The sequence below is a fragment of the Leopardus geoffroyi genome, chromosome B3, assembly GCF_018350155.1.
Source record: "Leopardus geoffroyi isolate Oge1 chromosome B3, O.geoffroyi_Oge1_pat1.0, whole genome shotgun sequence".
NCBI classification, from domain to species: Eukaryota; Metazoa; Chordata; class Mammalia; order Carnivora; family Felidae; genus Leopardus; species Leopardus geoffroyi.
The window spans coordinates 2227353-2249390 of NC_059337.1; the positions used below are offsets into that span (position 1 = coordinate 2227353).

General features: G+C 45.9%; 1 protein-coding gene across 9 annotated transcripts in view; it reads left to right on the top strand.

The window, feature by feature from the left end:
• The window catches only part of IL16 (interleukin 16), a 96295-nt gene that overhangs the window by 35816 nt on the left and 38441 nt on the right, over window positions 1-22038 (top strand). For 7 of the 9 annotated variants that reach the window (XM_045448565.1, XM_045448566.1, XM_045448563.1 and 4 more), the window contains one exon: window positions 18260-18368. The exons of 1 other annotated variant lie outside the window; for it this stretch is intronic. In XM_045448565.1, coding sequence (XP_045304521.1) covers window positions 18260-18368 — 109 coding nt within the window. Of the gene's footprint in view, window positions 1-18259; window positions 18369-18952; window positions 19063-22038 lie in introns of those variants that run through there. One more of the 9 variants, XM_045448570.1, reaches the window with a different exon arrangement.

The window sequence follows — 22038 nt, forward strand, 5'->3', positions numbered from 1 at the left end:
CCTAGCCGTCTCTTTTCTGGCTTTCAGAATCCTTTCGTTGCTATCTTGAATGATTTCCGGGGTATTTAGCTGTGTTTAGCAGGGAGGAAGAAAGTGAGTCAACGCCATCTCGTCAAGGAACTTTGGAGGCCTCAGCTCTATTTATTTTTGACGATAACACACATGCAATTGCACAGTGATTGCTCTTTTGGTAGGCTTGCTTCTGCTACTCAAATTATGCCCCAGAAATACATTCATGTCATTTCTTTGGTTTTTTAATGTTTATCTATTTTTGAGAGAGAGAGACAGAGAGAGAGAGAGAGAGAGAGAGAGAGAGAGACTGTAAGTGAGGGAAGGTCAGAGAGAGAGGGAGACACAGAATCCAAGCAAGCTCCAGGCTCTGAGCGGTCAGCACGGCGCCCAACGCGGGGCTCGAACCCACGAACCGTGAGATCACGACCTGAGCCGAAGTTGGACACTTAACCGACTGGGCCACCCAGGCGCCTCTCATTTCATTTTGTTGTAATTCAATGATTTTTTTCCGCTGCTTTACAGTATTTTATTGTGTGACTACAGTATCCATCTTACTATTGATAGACATTTGGGTTACTTGCCTCTACTCCTCTTTAACTTAGAGACTATACTGCTGTGGACGTTTTTGTACTTGTCTCCGTGTGCGTCTGAAGGTTTCAATAGGTATAAAGCTAGATGTGAAATCAGTGAGTCTCAGGCATGACATCATCATTATCTTCATTTGTACTAGATACTGTTGAACTAGATACTGTTGAATTATTTTCTAAAGTGCTTGAGGGGCTCCTGGGTGGCTCAGTCAGTTAAGCGCCTGACCTCGGCTCAGGTCATGATCTCATGGTTCGTGGGTTCAAGTCCCACGTGGGGCTCTGTGCTGACAGCTCGGAGTCTGAAGCCTGCTTCGGATTCTGTGTGTGCCTCTCTCTCTGCCCCTCCCTGACTCTCTGAAAAATAAATAAACATTAAGAAAAAAATTTAAAAATGCTACGCCAACCTACCCTTCCTTCAGCAGGTGTAGATTTCTCGGTTGGTCTGTATCCTCACCAGTTCTTGGTATCATCAAGCTTTTAAACTTTTTTTCCAGTCTGGCGCCTATTAAATTGTTTTTCACAATAACTTATTTTTGTATTTTCCTAATTGCTAGTAAGTTGCACATATTTCCATATTTATGGGATGTTTGAATTTCCTCTTATGTGATACGCCCAGCTGAACTTTTTCTGTTTTTCTTTTGGGTTGTTGGTCTCTTTCTTTTTCCAGCTCTTAACTTGTCGTTTTACTCTTTTAATTAACGAGTAGGAGTTCTTTATTGTAGTGGGAGTTTACCAATCAAGTCCTTTACAGTTTGTGCTGTTTTGCATCTGGTTTGAAACTTTTATCCTTTCCTAAACATGCTCTGTTATCATGGCTATCCTCTTCCATTGTCTTCTGAACATCTTATAGCTTTGACTTTTGTATGTATGTATTTAATCCACCTGGAATTGATATTTGTGAATGTACTGGTCCATTACATCGTTTCCACACGGTTGACCTATCGTCCCAACACCTCAATTAGTGTTTGTCCCCCCCCCCCCCCACCAATGTACAGTGTTAGCTCTCTCACAAATTGGGTTTCTTCGTATGAACATGAAGCTATTCCAGACTGCCTGTTCTGTTCTGTTGTCAGTTTGTTATCCTAATGTCAAACTCTACTCTCTTAATCGTTACATTTAAAAATAATTATTTTTCTTTCGTATGGAAGTTTCTCTGTGCTTAGTTAAGTATGTGTCTATTTAATGCCATTTGATTCTTGATAAAAATGTAAGGATCAGTTTGTGATATTCTAAAAAACATTTGCAATTTTGGTTAGTACTGCCTTAAATTTATAAATGACTTTGGGGAGAACAGACATCCATATGATTTTTTTTGTGTCTCCCATTTTTGTGTATATGATTTCTTTCTCCATTATTCTGGACTTATTTAATGCCCTTCAGGAAGTTTTGTAATTTTCTTCAGAAGGAGCTTACATATCTTTCATGAGCTTTGTGAAGGTAACCTTTTAAAATAATTCCGGGGCGCCTGGGTGGCGCAGTCGGTTAAGCGGCCGACTTCAGCCAGGTCACGATCTCACGGTCCGTGAGTTCGAGCCCCGCGTCGGGCTCTGGGCTGATGGCTCAGAGCCTGGAGCCTGTTTCCGATTCTGTGTCTCCCTCTCTCTCTGCCCCTCCCCTGTTCATGCTCTGTCTCTCTCTGTCCCAAAAATAAATAAACGTTGAAAAAAAAAATTTAAAAAAAAAAAAAATAAAATAATTCCATCTTCTAACTGCTATTTTGGGGTATTGGTAATGCAATTTTTAAATAGTTTTTAAAATTAACTTCTTTATTTCAAGATTATCATAGATTCACATGAAGTTGTAAGAAAATAATACAAAGAGATGCGTATACCTTAGTTTTTCCCAATGGTAACATCTTGGCTAACTCTAGTATGATATCACAATCAGGTTATTGGTATTGATGCAATAAACGTACGGAATACAGTAACGCCTTGGTTTGCGAGCATAATTCGTTCCGGAAACATGCTTGTAATCCAAAGCACTTGTATGTCAAAGTGAATTTCAAAGAATCATTGGCTCCGTTGTGATCATGTGGCATTCGGTGTTCCGTGCTACTCGTATTGCAAGATGTCGCTCGTTTGTCAAGTTCAAATTTATTGGAAATGTTTGCAGCACACTCGCAGAACAAGTTACTCTCAATCCAAGGTGTTGCTGTATTTCCATTAAGGCAAAGACTCCTTCTGTTGCCCCTTTATGCCACACTCACTTCCCTCCCACCCCCACTCCACCTTCCCCCATGGCCACCATTTCTAAACTTTCACCATTTGAAGAGGGTTGTATAAATGGCATCAGACAGTGTGTAACCTTTGGGGACTGGCTTTGTTCATGCAGCAGAATTCTCTGGAGGTTGACTCAGCCTGTTGTGTGTATCAGTAATTCCTTTTCATTTCTGAGTAGGGTTGCTTTGTATGGATGGCCCACTCGCAACGAAAGGACCTCTGTGTTGTTTTCACTTTTTGGCCATTGTGAGTAGAGCTGATACAAACACTCCTGTGCAGCTGAAACATATGATTTCATTTCACCAGGATAAATGCCCAGGAGTCCAGTTCTGGGGTTCTACAACGGCTGTATGTCTTGTTTCTAAAGAAGTTGCCAAACAATTCTCTAGCGTGGCTGTCCGTTTTACGTTCACATAAAGTATGAGTGATCCAGTTTGTCTGCAAGCTCGACAATATTCGATGCCGCCATTTTTTACTTGGGCCATTCTGATGGGTATGTAATAATATCTCATTGTGGTTTTAAACTGCGTTTCATTAATGACCGATGACATTGAACATCTTTTCGGGTGTTTATTTGCCTCTTCAGAGAAACGTCTGTTCTTGTGTTCGGCTCATTTTCTGATTAGATTGTTATTTTTCCTGTGGAGTTTGAAGAATTCTTTATATATTCTAGGTACTCGTCTTTTATTGCATACGTGGCTTACAAATCTTTTCTCCAGGACGGTATGTAGTTTGTCTTTACATCCTCTTACGGGGATCTTTCAGAGAACAAAAGTTTTTCATTTGGGCGAAGTCCAATTTATCAATTCTTTTTATGGATTATGTTCTTGGTGTTAAGTTTAAGCACCCTTTCCCTGGCTCTAGATCCTGAACAGTTTCTTCCATTTTTTCTAAAAGTTTTATAACTTAACCTTTTATGGGTCGGTCCTGTTTGAGTTCATTTTTGTAAGAGCTAAGAGATGCGGGCCACGCCTCCTCGTCCCTCACCTCCCTCCCCACCCCCATCGATGTTCACTTGCTGCGGCATCATTTGCTGAAAAGGCTCTCTTGCCCCCATTGAGTTGCGTTTGCACCTTTGTTATAAATTAGGTGGGCATGTTTGTGTAGGTCTATTTCTGGGTTCTCTAGTCCATGTGTATATCCGTCCTCCGATACCGCACATTTTTGGTTACTGTAGCTACATAACAGTTCTCAAAATCAGGTTGGCTGATTTCTCCTACTTTATTGTTCTTTTTCCAAAGGTGTTTTAGCTACTCTAGTCTCTTAGCATTTCCGTATAGATTTTAGGATAATTTTGTCTATATAAAAAGTCTTACTGGGATTTTTAGTAGGAATCACATGAGCTTTATATGTAGATTTGGGGAGAACTAATCTCTACCGAGTTTCCCAATCTATGAATATGGTGTATCTATCTACTGAGATCTTTGGCTTCTCTCCTTAGTGTTTCGTAGTTTGCTCTGTACAAGTCCTGACTATGTTTCCCTGGGTTTATGCCTAAGGATTTTCCTTTTTTTGAGCGATTGTAAATGGTATTACAATACTAAATTTAGATTTTAGTATCTGTGTGTTCATTGCCAGTAGAAAGAAATCTAATTGATTTTTGTTATGTTTATTGCAAATAAACATAAACATATTGTACATATGTTTACTGCAAATCACTGAACTCACTTATTCATTCTATGAATTATTTTCAAAGATGCCCTGAGATGTTCCATGTAGACAATCGTGTCATCTGTAAATAAAGACACGTTTCGTTCTTCCTTTCTCAACTGAACTCCTTCTATTTCCTTGTGTTGCCTTATTGCAGTGGCCAGAATTTTCAGCACCAAGTCCAATGAGTGTTGAGATGAGGCTTTCTTGCTTTGTGTCCAACCTCAGAGGCAAAGCATTCAGTTCTCCTCATCAAGAGAGCTGTTAGCTATGGGTTTTTTGCCAACATCCTTTATGAAGTTGAGAATGTTCTTGTTTTAGGCCTAGTGCGCTGAGAGTTTACATTATGACTCAGTGTTTAATTTTGTCAGATGCTTTTCTGCACCTATTGATAGGATCATGTAATTTTTCTTTGTTACCCTGTGAATACAGTAGATTACCAGAACTGAGTTTTGAATGAACTCTCCCTGCATCCCTGGAATAATCCCACATGGTCATCATGTACAATTGTTTTTACGAATTGGTGAATTTTACTTGGTGGTATTTTGATAAAGATTTTTTTTTTTCTCAGAATTTTTTCATTTTATTTCATTGTTCATATTTATTCTATAAAGTTGTTTATTATATTCTCTTACCTTTTAAATCTGTAATCATGTCCCCTCTTAACCTTTCCTGTTATGTGTGTTCTGTCTCTCTCTCTTTTTTTTTTCTTGATTAATTTCGCTGGAGTTTCACCAGTGTTTTCCCAGAACCAACTTTTAATTTTGTCAGTCCCCCTATTACATGTGTCATAAATCTTGTTCTTACCTCTATCGTCGTCTCTTTTCTACTTCCTTTGATGATTAGCTCATTAATTAATTTCAGCCTTTATCTTTCTAAATAGAAGCATTTAAGATAACTTCTCTAAAGTATTGCTTTATCTTTAGCCGCGTTTCCCAAGATCTGACATCTAAATTCGCATTATCGTTCAGCTCGAAACGCTTTAAAATTTCCAGTATCGTTTTCTTCTTTGACCCACGAGTTATGTAGAAGGTGTGATTCTTGATTTTTCAAACACATGGGTATTTTCCAGTTACTCTTTTAAAAAGCTTTCCTGACATTTTTGAAATAATTGTAGATGGGCTCAAAGTTACAAGGACAGCCCCGGTAGCACAGCCCCACTTTCCCCGTGGCTGCACCCTGCGTGGCCACCGTAGGACATCGACCCCAGACGTTTGACCTTGTTACAAGTGTTCAGTTCGGTGCTATGCTGTCCCACCGTGTGGCTCTGTGGAACCACCACCCCAATCGAGGTACGGAGCTGCCCCACCTTCCCTCAAGCCCCCCTGCTGCTGTCCCTTTACAGCCACCCCTAACCTCGGGCAACACGAGTTTGTCTCCTCTCTCTCCGGTTCTCCTTTTATCGGGCTTTACGGCTAATGGTGCTGTTGTCAGAACCTGTGGTCCTGTTCCAGGCCACCGTGGTTGTTGCGAGTGGTTTGATGGCCCTGTTTACGATCGATTCTTCTTGGTAAATAGTTCATGTCTGTTTGAGGAAACACTGTATCCTTCTCCTGCTAATTGCATTCTTTAAAAAGCCTATACACTTTTCTGATGTTCATCTGCTTGATGTGGCAGGGTTCGGGGTGTAGGTTCAAAACCCAGGCTACATGTCCCTTGTTACGTCAGTACAGAGGGCGCTGATTGAAGGTGCCGACAAGCCTGGAATTGTATCCTTTTCATGATTTAAAGCAGGTATCATTCTATAAACTGGCGCCAGATGTATTTTGATTAGCATTCGTCTGATGTATCTGTAAAATAAATCCCTGATAAGCTGGACTTCCTTAAAAGGAAAACAAGGCTGCTCTGGGAAAGACAACGGTCAAGACAATGAGAAGACGAGCCACCGAGTAGAGTAGGAGGCTGGGTGTGACTACAGCTGTAGGGGGGTGTGGGGGGAGGTGGGGCAGCTCCGTATCTGTTGTCTTTGTAGAAAGCACATCTGATAAAGGACTGTGAACCAAAGTATACAAAGGACTCTTAAAACCCAACGCTGAGAAGACAACCCTAGTTAAAAAAGTGGGCAAGGACTGGGGCGCCTGGGTGGCTCTGGCTCAGGTCGTGATCTCGCGGCCTGTGATTTCGAGTCCCCCGCCAGGCTCCGTGCTGACAGCTCAGAGCCCACTTCACATCCTCTGCGCCCCTCCCTCTCTCTGTCCCTCCCCTGCTTGCACGCTCTCAAAACTAAATCCACATGTAAAAGAGTGGGCAAAGACCTTCGCAGATAACCACCCCCCCCCCCCCCAAAGACCTACACGTGGAAGTAAGCACATGAAAAGATGCTCCTACGTCGTCAGGGACATGCAAAGGGAAACAAGCATGAGGGACCGCCACACACGTATTGGAATGGCCAAAACAGGAAACACGGACACCACCACCTGCTGGCGAGGATGGGGAACAGCACCGACTCTCATGCTCTGCGGTGGGGATGCAAAATGGCGCCACCACGTTGGAAGACAAGTCTGGTGGTTTCTCAGAGAACCAACCATACTCTTAACCGTCCGATCAACGCTTGGGCTCCTGGCGTTTACAAAGGAGCTGAACGCTCGTGCCCACACGGAAACCTGCGCACGGATGGGCACAGCAGCTTTGTTCATAATCGCCCCAACTTGGAAGTCACCGAGATGTCCCTCAGGAGGGGAATGGAAACACAAACTGTGGTCCATTCGGACAGCCGATGTTATCCGGCCCTGAAGACGTGCCAGCCACCGAGCCGTGAACACACATGGAGGAACTTTAAATGTATAATATTAAGCGAAAGAAGCCAGTCTGAAAAGGTTACTTCTATGCGATTCCGCCCACATGGCTTTCTGGAAAAGACAAACTATGGAGACAGTAAACGATCAGTGTTTGCCCGGGGTGGGGCGGGTGGAGGGAGAAATGAGCGGATCAACAGAAGCAGTGACGTACATCCTCTGCATCAGGTTGCAGTGATGGGGGCATGTTATTGCGCATTTGTCCAAACCCACAGAATGTACACCATCAAGAAGGAACCGGAGGTGAACTGTGGGCTCTGCGTGATGATGACATGTCAGCGCGGGTTCATCCCTGGTAACAAGCATGCCCTCTGGTGGCAGGTGCATATGACGGGTGGGGGGGCTGTGCACGTGTGGGGGCAGAGAGCATGTGGGAAATCTCTGTACTTCCCTCTCGAGTTCGGTGTAAACCTAAAACTTCTCCAAAAAATCAAGTTTTTATTTAAAAGTGAATTAAAAAAAATTTTTTTTAAAGGACATCTATCCTGACAATCCTTGTCTTTTTAAAAAAAAAAAAAAAATTAATGCTTATTTATTTTTGAGAGAGAGATAGAGAGCATGAGCAGGGGAGGGGCAGAGAGGGGAGACACAGAATCCGAAACTCCGGGCTCTGAGCCGTCAGCACAGAGCCCGACACGGGGGTCGAACCCGTGGCACGTGAGATCATGACCTGAGTCAAAGCCGGATGCTCAACCGACTGAGCCACCCAGGCGCCCCAGACAATCCTTCTCTTTTAGCTGGATCATAGGGCCTCTTAAATTACGCACACATATGCGTGTAAAATTATGTCATTTTATTTTTTTAATTTTTTTTTTTTAATTTTTTTTTTTCAACATTTATTTATTTTTGGGACAGAGAGAGACAGAGCATGAATGGGGGAGGGGCAGAGAGAGAGGGAGACACAGAATCGGAAACAGGCTCCAGGCTCTGAGCCATCAGCTCAGAGCCTGACGCGGGGCTCGAACTCACGGACTGCGAGATCGTGACCTGGCTGAAGTCGGACGCTTAACCGACTGCGCCACCCAGGCGCCCCTAAAATTATGTCATTTTAAATATTTTTTTCTACTTTTCCTGTTTTTTTTTTTCCTTCTGCTTTCTTGCCTTTTTTGTTGGTTATATTTTCTCGTTCTTCTTTTCCTCTATTGTTTCTGTTTATAAGTCTGTTTCTGTAACTTTATGACTATCCCAGAAAATTTGGCACGCACATTCAGGTTTTCGAAGTGCTAAGTTTATCCGTTTTTACCTTCCGAACGGTACAAAAAACCACTGAATATTTTCATCCCGACAGTACTCTCTCGGCTTACATCCTATTATTTTCAGGGAACTTAGCTCTGCTTTCGTTTGCGAAACCACAAGGTTTGGTTATTATTCCACGCAGCCATTTTTGTTTGGATTTATCCAAATATCCAGTTTTTCTTTTATTGACGTTCTTTGTATCACAGGCCTTCAACGTGGAGTTTCTTCTCCTCCCCCTCTCCCCTCCTCCTTCACCTCCTCCTCCCTATGACCCCTTTCCCCTTCCCCCTCTTTCTCCTCCTCCCCCTCCTCCCTCCCCCTTTCCCATTCCCCTTCGTCCTGTTCCCCCTCCCCCTTCCCTCACCTCCCTCTCCCCCTCCCCCTTCTCTGGAATTGCACTGGTGAGGATACACTGGTGGCAAAGTCCCTCAGGTTTTCTCTTGGGAAGAACTTCATTTCACTCACTCTTAAAGATTTGTTACCTGGTCTCTGAGTCTACGCCGGTGGTCGCTTTCTCTTGCCACGTGGGATTAATTATTTCACAATTGCCCCCCAGACAGGAGCTTCGGGTTTGAGCATTGCTCATTTAAAGACCATCTGTCTTCTCTCTGGCTGATTTAAAGAGCCGCTCTATGTTTCCACGGTCGGTGGTTCAGCTAGGAGCTAAGTACGCTTTTTCTTTTATTCATCTTATTCGGGATTTGTCGGGTTTCACGACTCTGTGGACGGATGATTTCTTCGGCGCGGGAGGAAGCTCGTCCAGGCTCACGTGCAGGGAGGGACTGTCCTCCTGGAACGCGGATTAGATGCTAGGCTCCCCACTCCTCCTCCATGGTCTGAACCCTCCTCGATGCTCCTGGTCCCTTTTGGTGGCCGTCGGGACATCTGTTTCAGGTCTGTATTTCAGTCCTCTTGCCCCTCTCCGGTGCCATCACATCCACTGTCCAACCCGCCGATTTACTTTCAAATCTCAAGGACGTTATCATTATTTCTTTAAATTTCTTGGTACTTTTTCAAGTCTGCTGAGAACATTTTCATGGTTTCTCTCTCCTTAAGTCGTTCTATCCTCTCTTCTATTTCTTTGAAAATATAAACATATTTACTTTGCTTTCTGTGTCTTTTTTTCCCCACAGTGTGAAGTCTTTCTAGGTTTGATTTTGTGTGTCTTATTCCTTCTGACTCTCTCTCAGCGTGCCTACTCCAGTATGTGTTTAAAAAAATTTTTTTTAATGTTTTTACTTATTTTTGAGAGAGAGCATAAGTGGGGGCGGAACAGAGAGAGAGAGAGAGGGAGACACAGAATCCAAAGCAGGCTCCAGGCTCGGAGCTGTCAGCACAGAGCCCGATGTGGGGCTCGAACCCACGAACTGTGAGATCATGACCTGAGCCGAAGTCGGATGCTTAACTGACTGAGCCACCCAGGTGCCCCTAGTCTAGTATGTGTTTTATGTATGTATGTATTATTTAGTTAGTTATTCATTCATTCATCCATTTACCTATGTGTGTGTGTGTATATATATATATATATATATATATATATATATATGTTATTTTATATTTTATTTTATTTTATTGTATTTTATTTTATTTTTATTTTTATTCTTTTTTACCTTTTTCTCTGAGAGCTTATACATCTCGTTCGTGTCTCGGTGGGAATCTTTGTGACTTAAGTTAAAGCTCATTCTTCCGGAGAAGTTTCGATTTTGTTCCTGCCAGGTGGCTGGGGCACCACCAGCCTGGAACCATTTTAAACTAAATTCTGGTCTAGAGGTTTCTTTCAAGACACACATGTGGTACGAGTTCGGGCTGCCAGCTCTTGCGAGGGCCGTCTGGTAATTGTTAATCACCAGCAAATGAGGAAGGCTTCCCCCTCTTCCGTTCATGGCCATTTCCAGACCGGCAGTTTTCGTGCAGTTCCCGAGGGGGGCACGGACTTATTTCCAGTTTACATTTTAACTGAGGATGTAAATATGTGGGGGAGGGGGGGAAGCTCCCTCTGCGTCCTATTAAGCTTCACATCTTGAGAAGAAGCCGGGACTTCCCTTCTGCTCCCGATATCCCATAAAGCTCTAGAAGGTGAAGTTCAGGGTCAGCCGGTTCATAAAATGATCGCAGGGCCTCAGCCGGCTTCTGGGCTGCTTACCTGCCAGGAAACTTGAGGGGCAGCCTCTGTTCACTGCGTGGCCCCTGGGTGTTTTTACTCCTCTGCTATTTCACCGGTATTTGCTGTTTCCCATCCCCTCCAACCCTTTGACTTGTTTTTAGCAGAAGGATCAAAGTGACCGGTTACTGCCAAAACACCCTAGGTGCCACCTCACCATCGCCTTCTCCCACCGACATCGAGGTGGACATATCTCTACGCACGTTGGTGCATTTTTTCCAGTTATTTCCCGTAGCGTATTTCCAGTCTCTGAAGAGGAGGATGTGAACGGAGGACTATCTGGGAAACAGACTGGCACTACTCGGTGACTGTTTGCAACATGGGGGTGCTTGTTGGTCACCGACGCAGGTGCTTTGCTTACATGAGTTCACTTAATTCTTTTGGCCATCCCACTAGATCTGAGACGACAACACTCTACGGAAGGCATTTCTGTTAAGTGAGAGGAAATATAAACCCTGTTTGGGGAGAAGAACATTCAAATTTTTGGAGGGGAAAAGTTTTTACATTTAGGAGAGCTCTTACAGAACTAGCAAGAGGCATCACTTGTTAACTAGACAACATAGTGTTATCATGTGAAACAGGTATGCGATGAAGGGCTGTCCTACCAGCCGATGGCCGACAGCCACCTCAGTGCCTTCCTGCTTTGAAGACTTCCTTGGGTCTGCTTCGCAGAGAGAGTTCTGGATTTGTTCTGGAGGCAGCTGTTTTGCATGGAGACGTCACTACGGAGGCGTGACGCCTAAACTTACTCTTGAAAAGGGACCAGGAGCAAGGATAAGCAGCAGCAAGATGGGACAGGACGCAGCGGGTCCACGGCAGGGAGTGTGGCTCACTGGGGGCAAGGACGAGGCGCCGGGGAGCTCACATTTGACCTTGACCCTGTCAGAGGCAGACCCACCAGACATTCAGTCAGCCTCAGGAATAGCGTTTGCGTGTTTACAACATCACGCCGGCAGGAGGAGCCGTGGAGGACCAGGGATATTACGAATGAATAAATGAACAGTCCTTTGAAAATGGTTTTATTAAGATATAACTCACACACCATACAATTCGCCCAATTAAAATGTACTTTTGGGGCGCCTGGGTGGCTCAGTCGGTTCAGCATCTAGGTTTAGGCTCAGGTCATGATCTCAAGGTTTCATGAGTTCAAGGCCCATGTCGGGCTCTATGCTGACAGCGTGGAGCCTGTTTGGGGTTCTCTGTCTCTCCCTCTCTCTCTGCACAGAGGGAGCACAGAGGTGACGCCTGCCGCAAAGGGAAAACGGAGAAGAAAAAAGAAGGAAAAGAAAAGAGAAAAGAGAGAAAGAAGAAGGAAAAATAGTGCCCGGCAGCAGATGGGGTGGGAAGAGGGCGCCCACCAGTTCTGTCCCCTGATTGGACTCCCACAGACCCCTGGCCCTCAGGCCAATGCTTTAAAATTAAAAAGCGAGTGTCTTTCGCGTAAAGTCTGGGCCTTGGGGCGATGGGCGTGCGCCAGCCTGATGGCAGCCGGTCCTCAGCTCACCACAACCCCGGGGGTCCAGGGGACACGAACCCCAGGGCTCTTCAAAGCCAGGTGTTTTGAAGGCTTATCTCTCAGGAGCCTTAAAAGTTGGGGTGTCCGATGTGGCGGGTATAAGCTCTTCACTCCTCAGTGGGAAGCTCAAAGTTTTGGGGCCCCTCCTGATTGTGGGTCGCCCCCTCATGAGTGGGTTTATGGGACTGTGTCTCAGACTTTCCTACCCCCCCCCCCCACTCTCTCATTTGTCTGATGTAAAGCGGTCTCTCCGCCAGTTTTTAGGTTTTTGTTTTTGGTCCACGTGTGGCAGTAGATTTCACGTGTCTGTTGGGGGAAGTGAGTTCAGGATCCTTCTAGTTGCCAGCTTGAATCAGCGCCTCCCCACTGTGGTTTTGATTTGCATTTTCTTGATGGGTAATGATGTTGAATATCTTTTCAGATGCTTCTTGTGTAACTTCTTTGGGAAGATATCTATTCAGATCCTTTTTCCACTTAAACAATTGAAATTATTTGTCTTTCTATAATTGAGTTGTAGGAGTTCTTTATATATGCTTGATACAAGTCCCTTATCATACGTATGAGTGGCAAATATTTCCTCCAATTCTGTGGGTTGTCTTTTCACTTCTTTGACGGCGTCTTTTGAAGCACAAATTTTGTAATTCCAAGGAAGCCCATTTTCTACATTTTTTTTGATCACTTTTACTTTTGGTTCATGTCTAAGAAGTGTTTTCCTAACCCAGGGTCATAAGGATCTGTGTTTTCTTCTAAGAGGTGTTTTAGTTGCAGCTCATACATAGGTCTATGGTCCATTTGGAGTTAATTTTTGTGTGTGTTGTAAGAAAGGGGTCCAGCTTCATTCTTTTTCATGTAGATATCCAGTTGTCCCAGAGCTATTTGTTAAAAATATTCTTTTAAAAAATTTTTTAGTTTTTTTTGAGATAGAGATAGATAGATTAGAGAGAGAGAGAGAGAGAGAGAGAGAAAGCATTGGAGGGGTGGGGGGGGGAGAGAGAGAGGGAGAGAGAGAATCCTAAGTAGACTGTGCCATTAGTGAAGAGCCCACACCATGGGGCTCAATCCCACAAACCCAGTAGATCATGACCTGAGCTGAGAGGGAGTCAGATGCTTAACTGACCGAGCCACTCAGATGCCCCCATTTGTTAAAAATATTCTTCAAAAATACCCTTTCTAGTCCCTAGGGCTTTGTATATTCCAATGTAGGGGGTGTATTCCGAACTGGGGCATAGCCAACCAGAATGGGCATGTTGGGGTGTTTGGAAAGGTAGAAATACAGGTGACTGAGGTCACAGGGACAGGAGGGCTTGAGAAGGACCGCTAGGTTTTTGGTTCCTACCCTTCCTCTCCATGTCAGGAGGTGTGTGACCTCAGCATCCCACACGACCATCCCAGAACTGCTGTGCCAAGCCTAGTTGCTCATCCTTGTGACTTACAGATCAAAGCCTGTTGCTGAATTGTCATCAGCCCAACCACCGGAAACAAGCCTCAGATCTGGAGGACAGTAGGGTTATATTTTGCGGTTGCCTTGGACTGGAACCACTATGGTGTTTCAGTTCAAAGAAAAAATGGAAAGGCTCATATTTACATGGGAGGCAGTCAGCAAACTCCAGAAGCATGAACCTTCTGCCAGCAATCAGGGATCTACAGACAAGATCAGTGACCCTAAGAGAGCAACGGACCCTTCTAGCCCCTGGGGAGGAGTTTCGTCTCCAGAATAATCTCGCTTTATAGGACACAGTGTCCCAGAACTCTGCAAATTCATCCTGGGTTTACTTTCTGGGGGTCGTGGGGTATTTCCATATTTGAGGGTCGGCTGCTTAACTCTTGAAGTTACACGGCTGATCTTCATTGTTGGGAAAAATACCTCAAAGACGGGTAGCTGCCAGTCTACCTCATTCCGCACTCAGGCGCCAGTGGGACTGATCAACGTAGAGACTGTAAGCCAGCTAACGATGGGCACGCTACCCACAGAGCTGCTGCTCGATGCTGCCGTCTCTGATGGGAACAAGGGGAAATGTGTCTGAGATGTCTCTGCTAGCCCCTGACCTCAGTGACAAGTCCTCAGCTCCAAGGGGAGGCCCACCTTGGGAGCAGGAACAAAAGGGCTCTGTTCTGTGTGTTGGAAGGGCGCCGTACTGAGCAAATGTTCATGGGGATCCCACAGAGACTCCTTTGATGAGAAACCACTCCACCCAGGCCATCCTTGCCCAAGAGTGACCAGGCGCCCCTGGGAGCCAAGGAAAGATATTTTGTTCTTGTGAGCGACCTTCTAACATGTGATCATTTCTGAGAGGACAGTAGCCCTTTAGATCTTTAAACATAGCCGTCAGTTGCGTTCAAAAGCATGGAGCTGAAGGCGATTATGGAGGCTGTTGAGTTGACCTCCTTGGCTTACAAAGGGGGAAACTGAGTCCAAACAATTAGACGACAAGCCCAGGGTAATACGCTCTACCCACTCTCTCCCACAGTGCATTTCTGTTCAAGAAACCACTAAGCTCACCGTTGTACAGATGAAAAAGAATGAACAAAACCTTGGAATAATCCCAGAGTGTGGATGAGTGCTGGATCCCTGTTGGTATCCAGGAGATAGAAAGTCCGCAGGACTTATGCACTGCCTCTGCTTGGGGGAATTTTAGGGGCCGTGTCGTTTCTGCTTTTGGTTGTTGGTGGTTTGTTTACACGTCTGATAGAAAATTGTCTCTTGGGCGTCACCTTCTGCTCGTGGTAGCACATTTCCATTCTTCCCCACAGTAGCCGTCCAGTGAGTCAGCTACTCCCACAGCCGCGTCAGAGAGAAACATGTCAAGTTCACACAACTTCGGGGAGCTTGGCAGGTGCCTGGGTAGATGCAAGTTGTGAGAACCTCCGGCTAGTTCAGAGCCTGGCTCCGTGGCAGAGGCAAGGGATCGACCGCCTGCCACCTACGTCTGAGACAGCTCTGGTCGGGGGAGGCAGAGTTTCTCCTCTAGGACTCTAGGATTTTGATGGCTTCCTTACATTTAGGTCTTTCGTCCACTTTCAGGTGAGTTTTGTGTCTGGTGTAAGAAAACGGTCCAGGCTCATTTTTCTGCATGCCGCCGTCCCGTCTCCCCGACGCCATTTGTTGAAAACACTCTTTTTTCCGTTGGATACTCTTTTCCTGCTTTGTCAAAGATTAATTGACCATATAGTTGTGGACCCCGTTCCGGGTTTTCTGTTCTGTTTCATTGGTCTCTATGTCTGTTTTCGTGCCAAGACCACACTGTCTTGATGATTACAGCTCTGTAATACAGCCTGAAGTCCGGGATTGTGAGGTCTCCAGCTTCAGTTTTCTTTTTCAGGATTGCTTTGGCTATTCAGGGTTTTTTTCTGGTGCTATATGAATTGTAGGTTTGTTTGTTCTAGATCTGTGAAGAATGCTGTTGGTATTTTGATAAGGATGCATTAAATATGTAGATTGCTTTGGGGAGGATAAGCATTTTAACAATGCTTGTTCTTCCAATCTATATAAACATTATTTTTAAAGACGATTAGGATTCGTGTTTGTATATACCTCACTTACTTATCTCCATTTTATTAGAAATTTGGGGGGGGAACCCACATTTCAAAGGTACTTTGCAAATACGGCTTCACTTTGGACAAGGAGACGTATCGGCTGTTTTACTAGGCTTCTCTACATTCAGCGAAGCCAAGAGAGCTACTGAAGTCACATTTTATTATTTCCTTCCATAGTCTCACTGGGGAGCATGGAGAAGGGGGGGTAATGTAGAAAGGGAGTCTTGATATTAGAATTAGGATGAAGCCTCAGGGACTCTTGTAATTAAGAAATATTCTTTAGGGGCGCCTGGGTGGCGCAGTCGGTTGAGCGTCCGACTTCAGCCAGGTCACGATCTCGCGGTCCGTGAGTTCGAGCCCCGTGTCGGGCTCTGGGCTGATGGCTCGGAGCCTGGAGCCTGTTCCCGATTCTGTGTCTCCCTCTCTCTCTGCCCCTCCCCCGTTCATGCTCTGTCTCTCTCTGTCCAAAAAAAAAAAAAAAATAAATAAACGTTGAAAAAAAAAATTAAAAAAAAAAAAAAAAGAAATATTCTTTAGAACATTCTATCGCATGAAGCAATTGATTCAAAGAACAGATCATTATGCTAAGTCCTAGAAATATAGAGTCTCAAAACTTCGAATGCACGAGCCACCTTCCATAGAAGCATAGAAGCGGTGCTCTGTCTCCTTCGGAAAATTCTCAGGGGAGCCTCGTTACAGAAGGCAGTTTTGTTTGGATTCATATAGCACCACCTGCTGCTGAAAAAGAGAGCCAAGGAGAGGAGGTCTGGCACTAAACACCGATGGGTACGAGAAACAACGGGGAACTGGTAGGTGGTCCCTTTCAGGATCCAACTTGGGTGAGAACCGAATTCAATTTTAAACATCAAAAAGGCCGGGAGTGGACTTCTGGCTCCAAAGGGCTGCAGAGTACATTTTATTAATTTCCCCACCTCTTGGAAATTTGGACCCCAATTCAAAGAATATAAACAGGGAGAGATGCATGTCAGAACAGGAAGCCACGGAAAGGGGCCCGCCGTGTTCTGGAACCCATGAGAACTTTCTGCATGACGTAGCGCAGGTGGGCTCATTAGCCTGCCGCTGACCACGTGGGAGGAAGACAGCTGGAAAGTGAGTGGGGCAGATCCCCAGAGCCCGCCAGCTCACGGCGCCAGGGGCTGGAGGGGAGGCTGGGTCGCTGGGTCCAAAGCGATTGGCAACGGTAGGTGTTCCTTCCACCCTGGGAAATGCGCCAGGTGCTGGAAGTCCACGCGCACACCGGACACGCGACATTAGCCAGGCGCTGACAGGGCTGGCTTCGAGGCACGGCGGGCACATCAGGTAGGAGAGGTGGCAGGTGCGCCTAACAGATCTCCGCCCTGGAACACTAAATCCCGGGGAGCGTTTGAACCAACTGTGGCTTCCAGATCTAATAACAAACACCCGAAGATTGTACACTCAGCCGATCGTTTAAGCGTGATGACCGCAACTTAACATTCTCAGACACGCAAATATTCCGAGAGCTTTCCATCTGTGTAACTTTCTTGAGAAAAAGCACACCCGCACAGACACACACACACGCACGCACTCAAGAATTATGGTACCGAGTAATGAAACCAGCATAATTCAAGAATTAAGTCAAGATCATTGTGGGTAATAACGTTATATAAAAACACTTAGGAAGGGAAGTAAAATCATTAATACCGTTATCCTCGTTGTCAACCTCCATCCCTCTGTCCCTAAAATCCCAGACTCTTATGTTTTCGGTTTCATTATTCACCCTGACGGAGAAATGAGTCCAAGGATGTACTGTTTTACATATTGCTTATAAACTCAGCACAAAGGGAGGGTCTCCAAATTATTAGCATAAGAAAGGAGCACGGAAACCGTGACCAATATGGCAAGAGCCATAACCGAATTTAACTTGAGGATGTTGATTTTAAAAGCCCTCAGTTAAATCTTCGGAGATGGAAATCAGCAATATAGGAAAATCATAATACTCTCAAGAGTGCATGGATGGTTCCATATTTCAAAACCTATTCCTGTAACATTCATTGGACGGGATTCGACAGGATCTGACCTGAGCTCTTCTCTGCAACCACCCTCTAGGCTCCCCGTTTGGGTCTCTCTTGAGTTCTCTCCTCCACCACCTTTGCCCTTCTCTGTAATGATCTGTCACTCTCGTTTGTTTATTTCCCATTGTTTTTCCTTCACGAGGACAGCACTGCCCTGGGATCCATGTCCTGTGTGGCTCGTTCACACCTGTTTCCCCAACACTTGACAGAGAAATGGACACGTAATGGCTGACATGGTGTTTAGACATCGGTTGCCTTTGTCCAGTACCTACGCGGTATATCTATCATTCAATTTTTATTAAGTGATGGGTGAAGCTATGGATGAACGGGTGGCAATGATTCTATACGTCTGCCATCACAGACCCTATAATTTACCGGGGGAGCCAGACAATCCCACAAGCCCGTCCATATGGTCAGTGGCAAAACCTCGGTGTTCTGTGCGCCTTTTTCTGTTCTGGCGAACTCGCTGAATAAACGGTGGGAACTGTTTTGCAGGAAGCTTCCACAACTGCTTCTCGAGAAAAGTCTGGGAGAGTAGAACCGCAAAGTAGTAACTGCCAGCTTCCCAAAGCCTGTCACCAAAGGACACGCAGCAACTCGACCAGTAAGTGCGTCATCGAACTGTCCTCAGAGCGGAGCCTCGCTGTCGCTGAGGACCAGGAATATGAGTGACGCGGGGAGATCTGGAGAAGGGCGGGTCTCTGCTAGTCCGGTTGGGGTGAACCCGGCTGCGGTCGGCTTGCCTCTCTGAGACCACCTGTCACTGCGCGTGCACATCCTGGCCAGCCAGAGGTGGTGGTGGGGCGGGGGTGGGGGGAGCTCTCTATGGTTTCGATACTCCCGCCTCTAGTTGGACTCCGGCGCCGTGTTGAGGAGACCCATTATAGGGGATAAAACACACAGGGTTTCCTCCCACTCTTCTGATGGGCTCCTCGATTTCAGGAAGGCTCCTTGCTGTCCTGGGGCCTCCATCACCTCATCTGTCCCAAGAGGGGAGTTGAGGCTGGTGGCCGCCATGATTCTTGGTTGCTCTAAATGGAATAGCCGTAATCCACGGTGAGGACGTTGGAAGAACGCAGAAGGGCATGAAGAAACTAAAGCCACACCAAACGCCGCCGTTAGAGATAATCGATGTTAACATTTTCGTTATTTCCCTTTTGTGGCCGCGTACACCTATAGACTATGCACACGCGTGCTCATGCACAGCATGACGTGACTTCGAGTCCCTGGAAATTCTTTCCTACACACCATGTTCAGTGGGTGCCTCGTATTTCATTGTACGGATGTACCCGATCTAGGTAACTAACTCCCTACCGTTAGACAGCTAAGTTATTCTCAGTTTTCCACTAAGATTATCAGCATTGCTGAGTCTGTACTCCAAATTTTGTTTGCGTCTGTGATGATTTTCTGAGGGAAACACAGAGGGCAGTGGACGCGTGTAGGGTTTGGAGCTCACACTTGCTCCCAGAGCTCATTATCTATGTGACCTTGGGCAAGTGCCTTAAACTCTGTCTCATATAATTCTGCCACAGGATGCACCATCTAAAACGTTACTCCCCAAGCTCATTTCCTATTTTTGGACTGCTACTTACACTGTTTTTAAGCATACATTTTTGCTTATTGCCTCCTTTAGAATAATTTCTTTTTTTTTAATTTTTTTAATTTTTTTTAAACTTTTTTAAAATTTATTTCTGAGACAGGGAGAGACGGAGCACGAACAGGGGAGGGTCAGAGAGAGGGAGACACAGAATCCGAAACAGGCTCCAGGCTCTGAGCTGTCAGCCCAGAGCCCGACGCGGGGCTCGAACTCACGGACCGCGAGATCATGACCTGAGCCGAAGTTGGCCGCCTAACCGACTGAGCCACCCAGGCGCCCCCTAGAATAATTTCTTAGAAACGGAGTTTTGAAAGGAAGACGCACCTTAGATTTTGATCTGTGCTGCCAGCTTTAAGTAGCCGATACTCCAGTCATGTGTACGAGCACCTGTTTCTTCAATCACAGCCCACACTGTGTTAAAATTTATAAATGTGTATTTTTCTGCAGATTTTTCCTGCTTCCTCTGCTTTTTTTCTAGCCCACTTCTCACCCAGGAAGGGCCACACAATTTGTGGGGATCAGTGTAAAATGAAAGCGTGGGACCCCCGTTCAACTATTAAGAATTTCAAAATGGAGGGGCGCCTGGGTGGCGCAGTCGGTTAAGCGTCCGACTTCAGCCAGGTCACGATCTCGCGGTCCGTGAGTTCGAGCCCCGCGTCAGGCTCTGGGCTGATGGCTCAGAGCCTGGAGCCTGTTTCCGATTCTGTGTCTCCCTCTCTCTCTGCCCCTCCCCCGTTCATGCTCTGTCTCTCTCTGTCCCAAAAATAAATAAACGTTGAAAAAAAAAAATTAAAAAAAAAAAAAAAAGAATTTCAAAATGGATGCGTTCGAAATCAAGCCAAGGCTCCCTCTACGTTTGGGGGTCTGCGTGGCTGACTTCACAGGCCGCATGCCCACGAGCCCAGCCCTGCTTGCTCCCTGACCCTGGCCCTGAGGTTGCTGGGGGAGCCCAGTCCTCGAGGAGCGCCACCAGGGGACTGGAGGCGGAGGAGACGCTCCCGAGGGTTTCTTCCCCCTGCCTCCGCCTCAGTTGGCACCTGACCTGCCCGGTGCTCTGGCCCCGAGAGCAGGTGGAAGGAGTCCCTCCACACAGCCGACTCTAAGCGTCTCTTGGTTCATTCATTTGCTTTTGGGGAGTCTACCTGTTTTTTTTTTTTATTGGTGTGATCAGTAATATCGTTAGTTTATAAGGAGCCTCTGGGGGACCCCTGGGAGGCTCAGTCAGTTAAGCCCGACTTTGGCTCAGGTCATGAACTCGCGGTCCGTGAGTTCGAGCCCCCACGTCGGGCTCTGTGCTGACAGCTCAGAGCCTGGGGCCTGCTTCGGATTCTGTGTCTCCCTCTCTCTCTGCCCCTCCCCTGCTCGTGCTCCCTCCCTCTCTCTCTCAAAAATGAATAAATGTTAAAAAATTAAAAAAAAAAGATAAGGACACCTTTATATAATCACATCTATATATTTTTTTCCTTCCTGATCATGTTAAAGTTTCTTCCACGTCCAGAGAACTATTGAAATCACTACTAAATATTGGGCTGTATTTCCTTTTCATTTTTAAACGATACGCCTTTTTAAAAAAAAAAAACGCCTCCTATACCCATCAGTAATGTTTGTTGTTTGACGTGAAGCAAGAATGTAGATAAAAGCTTCTCTTTTTTCTTTCTTTTGAGAGAGAGGGCATGTGCCAGAGGGGGAGGGACAGAGAGAGGGAGGGAGAGAGAAAACCCCAAGCAGGTGCCACGCTGTGAGCCAAGGCAGAGCCCGACGTGGGGCTCGATCCCACAGACCCTGGGATCATGACCTGAGCTGAAATCAAGAGTCAGACGCTTAACCCGCTGAGCCACCGAGGGGCCCAGAGACAAATGCTATTTTAAGTGGCTGCTTGGTTCCAGCACCGCTTCTGGGTGGCCAGTCTCTGCCTGCCTTTCATTTCACTGTTCGTTTGTTTTATGTCCTGCAAATAATACGCAGTAAGATCTCGAAAACAAACGGGGGCAACGTTTTTAGAGAGAGATGTCCCGCCATCGGTTCTGGTTTCACGGATAATATTTGCGTTCACTTACCTGCTTTCTACGCTTTGTTATCTGGTCTCTCGTCACTTCCTTGTTCCCTGCCTCTTGCTCGGGGTGTGTGTTCGAGTTTTGCAGTGATTTGGGAGATGTGTTCAATTTCCAGCTGCACTTCTGGTTTCCTTAACACAAGATCAATTAGCTAGTCATTTGGGTGTCATTAATTAATGAATATTTGAGACGGCATTTTCCAAGTCGCTCCCCCCCCCCCCCGACCTCCCCCGGAAAAGTGGAATTACTTACCCTTAGCCTGCCTCCCCGCTGATTTTTCCATTCCATATTTCAACTGAACCCTTAATTACAAACTCATGTTATTATACAAGCACCACAATATGTAGTTTCCCTTTCAAAAGTTATTTTGGCTTTTGCATTGGCTCTCGTAACCGCATTGTCAACGAACTCAATCGATGGCTGTATGTCTGACTGCGTTCAGCACCCCCCACCTCCCCATCGACTTGAGATGCTGACCTTCATCGATGTCCTTGTGGCAGGAGCACGCCCACTAGTCATTTTCAGACCAGCCCGTGCTTCGGGGCACCCGCTCTGTCCCGACCCGGGGGCCTGCATCCATGCTGATCTGAACTCACAGGGGGATCGAGAAGGGCCTTGGGGCC